The sequence below is a fragment of the Magallana gigas genome, chromosome 10 (assembly GCF_963853765.1).
Source record: "Magallana gigas chromosome 10, xbMagGiga1.1, whole genome shotgun sequence".
NCBI lineage: Eukaryota > Metazoa > Mollusca > Bivalvia > Ostreida > Ostreidae > Magallana > Magallana gigas.
Window position 1 is genome coordinate 1,023,881 of NC_088862.1, and position 12,320 is coordinate 1,036,200.

The 12,320-nt window shown below is 35.6% G+C and overlaps 1 protein-coding gene and 1 long non-coding RNA gene across 2 annotated transcripts; both read right to left on the bottom strand.

Annotated features, from left to right (window-relative positions):
• Positions 1–398: 398 nt before the first annotated feature.
• Positions 399–2,147, bottom strand: LOC136272232 (uncharacterized). The gene is made up of 5 exons (XM_066073474.1): positions 2,025–2,147; positions 1,760–1,863; positions 1,431–1,560; positions 1,258–1,314; positions 399–461 (listed from the first exon to the last, which is right to left on the bottom strand). The coding sequence occupies exons 1-5, from the start codon at positions 2,124–2,126 to the stop codon at positions 399–401; spliced, it is 456 nt and encodes a 151-aa protein (XP_065929546.1). The 5' UTR covers positions 2,127–2,147.
• A 232-nt stretch (positions 2,148–2,379) lies between these two features.
• Positions 2,380–7,479, bottom strand: LOC136272079 (uncharacterized). The gene is made up of 3 exons (XR_010709971.1): positions 7,319–7,479; positions 5,302–5,397; positions 2,380–2,413 (listed from the first exon to the last, which is right to left on the bottom strand). It is a non-coding gene; the product is annotated as an uncharacterized lncRNA (long non-coding RNA).
• Positions 7,480–12,320: the final 4,841 nt, after the last annotated feature.

Consider the following 12,320-nt stretch of genomic DNA (forward strand, 5'->3'; position numbering starts at 1 on the left):
ATGTCTCGTCACTGGGGATTGACGCTTGATGATGGCCATATGTAAGGAGAGGGCACCGAAGGCAGATGGCCAAGTTGAGGGTGACTTGTTGAGAGTGCCTGTGACTGTCGATGAGGCGAGAGTCATCAACGTCATTCACGGAAACATCACAGACTCAGAAGCCACTACTAGTGCCCCACTATGAACCGGGGATCCAGTCGGGACGAAAAAGACTCGCCGATGACTATCGCGGCGCTCCATGAGTGTAGCGTGTGTCACGAACAATTCAAGACGAAGCGGGGTTCTGGCCAACACATTCGTCACATCCTTTTCTGGCAAACGGACGGCGCATCCAGACAGCGAAAGCTGGCATCGAGCGTAAACGAACAGCCTGAGCCAGCTTTAAAATCATTGCCGCGTCAAACGCCGTGGTACAGAGCCATGTCGTTTGGACTGACGAAGAGGTTAGCCTTCTCCTCGCACTAGAGAGCGAGTTTGAGGGTGTCAAATTCATCAACAAGGCGATATCTGAGCACTTGACGAGTAAGACCCCCGAAGATAAAAGGCGGACCCTCGCAGCGGCCGCCCAACGACTAGACTGCTCGTGAAGGAGAAATCGATCACGGAGCAAACTGCGAGAGTGAAGCAAGGTTTGCAACAGTGCCCCAGTCAGGAGGATTGGAAGGCTGCAATCAATCTAAAGGGTGGTCCGCTTGTCGGTGAGAGCGCTGAAGCACTCTTGCGAATTGTGGAAGGCGAAGGTTTGGAGAGCTGTTATTCGTCACTCCTTGACAAAGTCGCAAAGCTCTTTGCAAGCCTTGTTCGTAAGAATGCGGGACGGTTCGCCCCTAAAGACGTTTCGCGCTGAGACGTTTCGCCCCGAGATGTTTCGCGCCTATTATTTATGTGGTAACAGTAAATTGATATCAGCATGGAGAGTCTCCAAATGAGTTATAACATCTTAGGGTAATTAGAAATTTGATGAGGCATTTAATTATGATTGCTTGATCTAGATGTGTTGCGGCTTTTAATTATGTGGTAACAGTAAATTGATATTAACATGGAGAGCCTCCAAATAAGTTTGAACACCTTTGGCTAATTAAATTATAATTATATACAATTATATATATATTAACATCGGATTATATATATAGTTATACATTTTTTTGTATGATGAATTACGATGTATTTTATATTAATATTTACTCATTATATTTACTCAAATTAGAATATTTTGTATAAATGAAATAATATTCCTTCACAATGATTTAGAGATACCCGGTAACACGTTGATCGTACGGCACACGTCCACGCTGTTGATATCTTGTTCTCTCGCTATGAAGAAAAGAAACATTTTTATTCAGACAAGGAAAAATATTATTACTGACCATATATACAAAAAATACTAATTTATTTTAAATACTTTCGTTTAATTTATTTGTGAGATATACCTTTACTCCATACGTAAATCCATCGGATGCCACAAGCAGCTTTCCACCTCTTTTGATTCCCTTTTCTAACACCTCAAATTGAACAGGCCTCTCGTCTAGGATGGTGTCGTCCATATCTTCTTGCAAGGACCTGTTTTATTTTTTAAAAAAACCTATTAATATAATAAATCAAATAACATATCAAGTTAATCCAATTATTAATTTATTAATTCATATATATATATATATATATATATATATATATATATATATATATATATATATATATATATATGTTAATTTACATTTATAAATATATAATATTTATAGATGATTTATCTTTAAAATACCCTTCTTCTGGTTCCAAATCCTCTTCATCTATGGCCCGTCTGTGCGAAATATCGAAAGACTCTAATACCTCGGGACGACGGTAGATGGAATCTTCTTCTCCAGGCTGAAATGATAAGTACATGCATTAATTAATGGAATAAAAAAAGATAAATCTGAAAGAGATGTGACATTTTCTAACATTTTTTTTAAATAGTAAAAATCACATTATATATAATATATAGAATTGTATGAATTATATAAATAACCACAATGTTAAAACTATACCTCTAAGTCCATCTCAGGCATTGGTGGTATCATCAGTGTTGGTGGAGCATCCTGCCGATCTTCTACTACAGTGGATTGTAAAATCTCTTCCGACACTTCCATTGGCTCAGGTTATAAAATAAGGAATCAATATATATGTCGATATAATTTATATAAATTAAATAAAGTACTTTATATAAAATAATTAAATAAAAAAGTGTAAAATTTAAATCACTTCTAAAGAATTGAAATTATTGATATCAATTTTACAACAAATATAATAAAATTATGTAAATATAGTATCATACTGTCATTTCTGGTGACGCTGAAATTTCTGCAGGGCTGGCACAGAAACAAAAGGGAACTCTTCTTTCCGCTTCTGAGATCCCGGTAAAGTTGTCTTGAAATGCCTAAATTTAAAATAATGAAATAATGTTAGGGATATATGAACAATCAGGCCCCGAGGTTATAAAACTTTTTTCATACTCGTACTCATACTCATACTCCGTACTCCGAGTATGTGCTCCACTGAGTACGACTTTAAAAACCGAGGTTATAAAAGTTTTTGAGTACGTTCTCCGCTGAGTACTATTTGGAGTATACTCCAATACCGGTAGAGGAAATCTTCAGTCAAAAGAGGAAGAAAATGTTCCGTAACTAGTAAACAATCTGACATGGCTGCAATATACATGAAGCTGGATTCAGATAAATTTCTTTATCTGACAGGTAATATACATTCTCTTTTCTCGTCTGCAAACATAAAAATGACTGAGTTATTGGAGGTTGATTCTGGGAAAGCTTTGAAAAGAAAATGGACAGAAAATGAGGAGATTTTGTTAATTCAAAACGTAGTTGGAAGAGAGGGGGGAGTTATTTGGCGACATAAAAGGGTCGGGGGAAAAAAGGAAAACAGTTATGAAAAAAAAGGGATGGGCGGATATCTGCGGAGTGCTGAACTCGTAATAAATCTCTCTCTCTCTCTCTCTCTCTCTCTCTCTCTCTCTCTCTCTCTCTCTCTCTCTCTCTCTCCAGTAGTACCCATGCATGATGTGCAGAAGCAATATCATTTATCATTATATTAAGACAATTGAAGGCATAAAAAGATGGTTTGAGATTTTGATTCTTAATTCAAACAAATTACACAAAAGTAGATTGGTGGGTCATATATGATTGCAAGGTCTTGTCAGAAGGAGGAAGGGAACATATTTAAGGATGACGATTTCAATAGTTTTTAAAGTGATAAACAGTTTCTAAATAAAATAAAGCTACCCATGAGACTTTATGTTGATACCGATATGACTTAAACACAATTTCCTCATATTTATAACCCTTAACTTTAAACCCTTTCTATGGACCTATATGTTTGTCTTGGGTGTCAATATTTGAAGTATTTATATTGTTAACAATTTAGTGGAAAAAATTTGGTTATGAAATTGGAAGCAGTGGAAAATTGTCATTGTGTATTTAAATGAAAGAATAGAAATTAACTCTAATAGAAAAACAGATTGACAATGACTGGAGCTAAAAAGTTTTAAGCCAGGTTAGCTAAAATGACATTTGAACCCTGATCAAAAGTTAAGGAAGTTAACTTTAATTTTGTAAATTTTAACATGTGTGTGTGTATTTATATCCTAAATTCTTGGCTGTGTAATAGAGAATTACGTTTTTAAACTAATTTCTCCAATTTTTGGTCTACCAATACCATTGTAGCTTCTAGGTCTATTGTTTTAATGTTTACCGTTTTCAAAGTGTGCACACAGCCCCGACTGCCGAAATATCCTGCTGTCGTGCACCGATCTAGCCTCTCTCTCTCTCTCTCTCTCTCTCTCTCTCTCTCTCTCTCTCTCTCTCTCTCAGAGCTTTGCTTTTTTAAAAACATATACATGGCTGTTTGTAAAATTGCAATCATCGGGAACAGTGTTTGAAATATTCATATATAGAATTACTTTCAAAGTATTTCATTTTATTTACCATGTAATGTTAATAAGATCATGCGCTTTAAACTTTATAATACCTGCACATTCAAAGAGTGATACCCTTTCCTATTGACGAAATCTGCTTCGTTTTCCTTTGGCTTTTTTATTTTGATTTGAGTGCCGTCAATGCACCCAAGAACATTTGGAAAACCTGTAGTATATTAAATAGTTTTAATTAGATTGGTAAATGTATAAAGGATTGATGGAATAAATGAAAGAAGTGTTGTTTGCTGAATCTTATTTGATGATGAACTTAAACTATTTAAACGACTTAAAGAATGAAATGAAAAATATCAAGAACGTTGGTTTTAGTTTTGTATACCAACTAAAACTTTAAACAAAATTATATAAATTATTATATGTAAACTGTTGATTTTGAAAATCATTCTCCGTGCATTTTCACGTGTGTTGTGTGGAAATGATAGCATAAAAAATGAAGATAGTGAAATGATTACAAATATAATTTGTTTGCGTTGTATTTTATTGATTTTTTTTTGGGGGGGGGGGGTATTTTTTTATTTGTTTATTTCAATGTTCACAGATGTAATGCTATTCATTTCATGTAAGTTTCAAACCTGCAACTGATGAGAGAGCTCGTTTTACTTCATTGGCAGCTACACCTGTTGGGAACTTAATAAGTTGCCCACGAAGACTCGCAATATGCAGTGCAACTTCTCTTATACATCTTCCTGCAGAGCTCCTTGATATTGAGAGCGAATCTCCTATCAAGAGATGCATGGCACCCGAGGCCAAAAACCGCAGGCACAAAAGAATTTGCAATAGAGGAGGCAGGGGGCAATTCCTCCGTGTGGGTCGGGACAGGTCAGGTAGAAGACCAATGAGGTATAGGATAGTTTCAGGACGAAAGCGATATCTTTAGAAGATTTCCTCCTCCTCAAGGTCTTCAAGTGGATTTGACCTATCCCGAAAGAACCGCGGGCGTCGAAGCTGGCGATTTTGAATCATTCTGCGTACAGCAATTTTCCTGTGGGCTGCCATTTTTGTTTTGAGTACGACTTTTAGCACGCTCTAAAGTTAACTCGAACAATTGCCGTTTTGTACTCAGTCGGAGTACGAGTAGGAGTATGAAAAAGTTTTATAACCTCGATATCTTGAGTAGGAGTACGATTTGGAGCACGGAGTACGATTTGGAGTACGAGATCGTACTCAAGAAAGTTTTATAACCTCGGGGCCTGATAATTCTTGTGTGATTACCGTGGGCTTCCTTAATTCCTCGTGTGATTATTTGCTGAATTCTCGTGTGATTATTTGCTTAAATGATGAGACAGGATAAAAACTATAAAAAAAATTAAACCACTTACCAGAATTGCATGTTCTGTGTTGCCATTTCGAACACCCATCACACTCTAATGCTTCCTGGAGATGACGTACTGTCTTAAAACAAACTACACACTGGTCTATAAATGAAAATAAAATATATGAGTGTCATAAGTAAAACTTGCGCTCGCTGTAATATACATATCTAGGTGTACATTGAATTGTAGAGTAATAACAATATGATAACGTTCTTAATCTTATATTCTGAATCAAATCTTGGTATAAGTAAGTAAAGTAAGTAAATCTTTTATTATAGTGACAGGATTGGGCACCTTAGTCTTGGCCGATTTATGTCAAAGTGTCATGAAAGAATATGCTGTTTAAGATATTATATATAAGAGAATGTGTGATGTCTTTTAACATATAATGACATAAGCAATGCAACAAAATGTATATTGTATAAACATGTAAAACATGGTAAATGAATTAAAGATTGCAACAAGGAGGTATAATGATTTGACGGGAGATTTGCAACTTAAATGAAATGTATATTGTATAAACAAGTAAAACATGTACTACAAAGATTGAAACAAGGAGGTATAATAATTTAACGGGAGATTTGTAACTTAAATGAGATTTAAGATGAATTCAATTTTTTAATAATTTGTCCATCACCTCGTAGTTTAAAAGAAAAGTATATTAAAAAATACTACTCCCGAAAACCAAGTGTCTATAAGTTATACATTTACTATCTTCTTCGAATACAAATAACAATAATTTTTGAATAAAAATATTCATTCACTTACACTGAAATATTTACAAGAATTGTTACTCCCAATATTTTAAGCTTTGTTTTAAAGATTGGAAATAAAGGAGACTTTAGAACATTTTCATTTAGATTTTTTCAAAGTAAAAAAACTTGAAGGGAAAATTATAAGTTATAATATCTTGAATCATGATTGATTTACGTGTACATTGCAAACAAACATTACACACAAAAATTAGCTAATGTAAATGAAAAATGATTTTAAAAAATATCAATAAATGCATTGAATATTATACAAATATTGACTGGGGTTGAGGGCAACATTGATTATATTAGCCCCCGTGGGACGAAATATTGCCCGACGCGAAGCAGTCAACATTTGTTTTGTTATATGAAGAAACAGACCCGAATTGAAGAAATTAATTGAAAACAGATCGCCGTAATTTTCTCAGCTCAGCAAAGAATTCACGAATTCAATTTGGTGTAAAGTTCATTTACAAAATATCCTCAGCATCAAATGGTCACTTGTTATATTCCGCCGACCGTACGAATTAACATACAGATGTTCTACCTGATTTTACTTCACAATAATTTGCAAATCCTAATATCCGTTTTGATAGCACACCATTGCATTGCGCGTCCGTTGTTTTCTTGCCTTGACTGACTGTCTATTATGACGTCACCTTGTTTTGGAGTCGCGAAGAATTATTTACGTCATCGTTTACGAATCAACAAATCAGAGGCGATTATTTGAAATAGAGAGAATGTTCTCAAGATATTATTCCTAGCCGGTCAATATCAAAAAAATATTGACCGGTCAATATATTTCGGACGAGCTAATATTACAATTATTGACTATTTGTCTATATAGAGTTATATAGTGAGACTATACTATTGAATATAACAAACAATATTAATTTAAAGCAATATGAGCTGCAATTTTCATGGTGAAATTTTTTTACCCGAAAATGTTATTTTCTAATAAAATGACAAAAATATCTTGGTTTTTAAATTTCTGTTAGTCATACTTTTGTAGAAATGCCGTTAAGAAGCCTTAATTAGAGCAAAATTGAATTATTGTCGTCCTGTACAGAAATTTATCTGCTGCATATTCCTTAGAAGAGAAATTATTCTACTGACAAAAATTAATGATTTATTCAAATCTTATTTATCATAAAAGTTTAAGTTACATGCAGACTTATCAAACTAGCAGGTTTTTGCAGCAAAATTAAATAGTTAGAAAATACAGCTCATATTGCTTTAGCAATAACATATAATAAATTTATATTACTTACCAGACATTCTCAGATGAATCTTTCAAATTCAACACTGAATTGATGATGATGAAAATGGAGAATGGATCTTCGCATATGTAGCCGCTAGTTCTCATAATTAACACCCGTCTCATAATTAATTTCTCCTCTTTAGCTTGAAATGGAGAGCCTCCAAATTAGTTATATTAACATCTTAATTAGAAAACCGAATCAGACACTTAATAATGATTGCTAAACAAACATAATTATATTTGAACGTGGATAATCGCTTTTTACATTATTGAAGTTATCAGTGAATGTCCCAGATTAAACATGATCATTTGTAGATATGTTTTCAATAAAGTCAATTTTAATTACATGCATATTTAGATAAATAAATATTTGTCTGAAAACATCGCAATATATATAAACGTCTCAGCGCGAAACGTCCATAGGAGCGAAACGTCCCGTTACCGTTTGTAAGGGCAGTACGAAGACACGTCAGGGGGCAGGGCTAGGGCTAGGGCTTGTTGCTGACCGGTCGGTAAACAGGCTAGCCATGAGGCCGTTAGTTATCGGCAGCACCAGCAACTGTATCGCAAAGATTAAAAGGCGCTGACTGCCTTGATACTTGATGGCAAGGAGACTGGTAGTAAATGTGAGCTAGACCACCTACATGGAGCGGTTTGGGGGAGTCTCACAGGATATAGATTGAAGTTCGTATCACCTGCAGAGCAAGTTAACCCTCTCGCACTGCTGAAACCTTTCACCACGGCATTCAAGAGAGCGCAGAAAAAGATTCGGCTTCTGGGCCGGATGGAATTGAGCTGAAGACTGTAATGGCAAAAGACTCTAAGGGTCACATTTTGGCTAATCTGTTCAAATCGTTCTGTTTAGAAAGAAGGTTCCAGAGATATTCAAGGGGAATAGGAGTATCTTGCTACCTAAATGTAACGAGGGACTGGGGGACGTCAAAAACTGGCGGCCCCTACCAATTTCGTCGTTCGTGATACGACTATACACCAGCCTGTTGGCAAGGCGAGTGTTGGATAGTTGTGCCGCAAGTGGGTGCTCCGAAAACTATTTCTTACTGAGCGCGACGATTAACCACGCCAAGAAAGAGAGACGACAACCGTGTATTACGTTTCTGGATCTCGCTAAGGCCTTTGAGACGGTGTCGCACAAGCATTTTTTGCAGGGTGAGTCGATTTGGATCTCGGGAGCATTTCGTTGATGTTTTTGATTATCTTTACACTGGGGCCTAGACAGTGTTCCAGACTGACACAAGGAAGACGGGAGGAATCCCGATGACCCTGGGTGTAAAGCAGGGCGATCCTCCTTCACCATTGCTGTTAAATATAGCGATGGATCCCTTGGTAGAGGTCATTGATAGGCAAGGCAATGGCTATAAGTTTGGACCCAACGAGAGTGATCGTATAGAATCAATATGATATGCAGGTGATAATGTTTTGATGACAGAAGGTCCTGACGAAATGATTAAAAACCTAGCATTAATAGAAAAGTTTTGTTGCAAGACTGGAATGAGGCTAAACATCAAAAAGTCTGCAACCTTTTGCATCACTCCATGTGGAAGTCGAAGCTATACGGTAAACAACCCGAAATCAAAGGTAGCGATAATGGCTGAAAGAGTCCGTGTCATCCACCCGGATGGCTGCATGAAGTACCTAGGTTCAAAGATGAGTCCATGGGTGACGAATATCCGAAAGGATATAGTTGCCCAGCTGAGGGGATGGTTGAAAGTATCGGGAGTGCCCATTTGTAACCGACGCAGAAGTTGGTTCTTCTAAAATCACTAATCACTAATCTTGGTGAAAGACAACAAGGCGGTCTTGCTAGACACCACTGTAGTATAGGAATCTGGGCCATCACTACAACGAGCAAATCTGGCGAAATAATGCAAGTACGCCCATATTGGCAAAGAAATCAGGAAAATGTTTAATGGGATGGATATGAAAGTGCTTGGCCTCGCGATTGGTGTGGGCAAAACACAAGACCCTTCAGACATTAGGCATTGGAGACAAAGGCTTCAGCAGCCAACTCTGCCGCCACGCACTTCAGGGCATCATTAACATAGCTAGACTATTCATGGATGGATAGTCGCAGTGTTTGTGGAAAGGCAGTAGCAGCCACCCTAGACCTCGGTCCAGCCTAACCCCGCACTTTGTGGTTTGTTTGCACTGTTTTATTCTGACAAACGTAGTACAAACTTGTGGTGGTAATTGAGCGACACGTGTGTTGATAAGGCGGACCTGTTGGTAATGATGGTCTGTTGGTAAGGTCGTCGGTTATTATTTTTTAATTGCCCAATGACTTGCCTAGTTGGACAATGTTGATCGCCAAAAACAGCTGGGTGCTCGGGTTTCCGTGCAGGTCGTTGAATCTCACGTGGGGTTATACACGAAATGAAAAGGTTTCGCCTTTTCCCATTCAATAGACGGACTAGTAATGCGGACTTCGCAGGCGGTCCTGTGTAAGGAAAACGGTCCACAGGGATCCTGATTTTTACAACTTTAAACTACCTGAGGATGCTGCCACACAAATTTTAGCTTTCCTGGCTGATAAGTTTCTAAGAAGATTTTATAAAGATTAACCATACACATTCCTATTCATAAACCCACCCCCTCCCATTGCGCCCCCACCCTAACCCTAGGAAAATAGTTCACACATTACACAAATTTAAAGGACTATGTGTGGTTTTATGCATTCTTTGCCCCCGAAATCAAAGTTTTAGAAAGAGCTTTGAAAATAGTGAAAGATAGTTAAAATCATAAAATTAATTATTAATCATTATAGATATTATTAATTCATATTGGAAATAAAGGTATAAGAGGTTATCACCACAGTGGCGTCATAATGTAGAAATGACGTCATGAAGATCGCATTATTTTGATAAATTGATGTTTTGTAGCAAAATATGGGTGTTTTCCTATGGTTTTTCGATTGATTTTTTTAGATTTTTTAAATTTTCAACACTTCCTTATTTTCTCCACATGATAAAGAGCGTGATTCTTAATTTTCTCACTTTGAATCCCCTTTGCATAAGAGTACTTTGTTCCAAGTTTGGTTGAAATTGGCACAGTGGTTCTTGACAAGAGGTTGAAAATGTGAAAAGTATACGACAGACAGAGACAGGCAACATGTGATATAAAAAGCCCACTTGAGCTAAAAACCATACTGAATCCATACCTCTAGATCAAACTAGTTATTAAACAGCATTTCTTTATAGTTTACACACTTAAAAATCCTTGATTTTTTTTGTAAAATAAACAGAGAATTTTTACCAAACTCAATTACACAGTATAATTAGAAACCATATTTATAACGATGTTTTTATAAAATGTTTAGGTAAAAATAAATCAAGCATATCATCAAAGTTATTTTGTCCTTAACAAATTGATGAATATTTGAAACACTGATATTCATTAATTCGGGAACCTAATTATTAAATAGTGACTCTTTGAAAATAATTAAGTAAGATGCATGTAAATGGGCATGGTCACGATTTTAGTCAAAAATTATTTTCCAATTTTAATATTAACAATGCTTCAGTAAGGCATTTTTAAAAAAAATAGGCAACTAGATTTAAAATGTCATTCGTTGAGTTATAAGTGGCTTTCAGAGCTTTCAATTCTTTGCTCTGTAAACAAAGCTTCTGTAAACAAAGCTTTTGTTTACATATAGAATATAAAAATAATGGTGGACAGCTTTCTTATTTATTTATGTATATACTTGAAAATAATTGTTAAATAGTTGTTTAAGAATTACAATTATATGTAATTGAAAAATTTGTCAATAACACACCACATGATTGTACTTTCAATAACATAACAATTTGTAATTAATTAAACTCAATTATTATTACGAATTACGATTACCACATCTCTGAAGATGAAAGTGATGAACTAAATAACAACGATGATAATGACTTTGAAATTTCTGATTCTGACACTATAGAAGCATAGAGTTTGCATGATTTCTGTGAAAACGCTTGTGGGTGCAGTATACTCTATGGTAAGCCATGTGGCTCTATTGTTGACAGAAATGTGCTCAGTGATTACAGGAATGTGTGTTAAGAGACAGACAAATCAGAACTAAATACGCTAATACAGGTGCACTCATCCATCACAGAAACAATTCTGCAGATACATCTGCTAAGAATCACATGCCAAAAGAAGGGAAAGGGTGAGACACGGTTTATGATTTTAGTTGAATCCATGTGTGTAGAGAGACTTTTGCTTTCGCTCATGGCATAAATAGGAAAAACATTGATTCTACTGCTAGATTACTTGATCAAGATGGGTTTGGTGCCAAAGTTCATTGTAACACGGGTAAATCCCCTAACATGCCTTAGCAGTGGAGGATGTGTAGAGCGCCTACTAGTCTATTCCTACATATGCCGACATGTATGGACTACCTGGTCAAATTTAAAAAATGATAAAACTCACCAGAAATATTTGTCTGTTGATGATGAGATGACATCATCTCATAAAGAAAAATATGTTTATCTATATTCGAAACAGCTTGAGCAGTGTCCTCATATTTTGATCATTAAGCCTGTTACAGACCTCTTTCTCATCTCATCAACATCACAGTGTAAATAGTAATAATAAAATTAAATTTTAAAACAAAATGTAAACCTAAATCATCTTTGTGTCTTAAGAATTTTGTAATATGAAAGTGTAATGTATTTATTTAAACTCTACAAGTAATTTAACTGTATTTTATATATTTGTCATTGAAACATTACCAGTTCCGTACCGATTCATGGAAAAGAGCTGAGTTTAATAATATACTGATGTAAATATCTCTAAGCACGTAGCTGTCACAAGCTTTCTATATGCAACAATGCCCTTTTTAAAGATTTATTTTTTGCAGTGATATTTATTATGTAGATGTAAATTATTTCACATTTGCATCCAATATAATTTTTCCAAGCATTAAAATTACAGAACTGTTGATCTGTCTTCTAATATTAATGCATGGTTTGATTTGTCGACTCACATTTAGAGCCATCAGTCTTTCG

Bases quoted from the DNA above. Each gene is read 5' to 3' on its own strand.
- LOC136272232 (XM_066073474.1), bottom strand. From the start codon at position 2,126: ATGGAAGTGTCGGAAGAGATTTTACAATCCACTGTAGTAGAAGATCGG. The intron at 1,864-2,024 runs GTATAGTTTTAA...TTATCATTTCAG, and splicing joins TGCCTGAGATGGACTTAGAG to CCTGGAGAAGAAGATTCCAT. The intron at 462-1,257 runs GTATCTCTAAAT...CTCGCTCTCTAG, and splicing joins TACGATCAACGTGTTACCGG to TGCGAGGAGAAGGCTAACCT.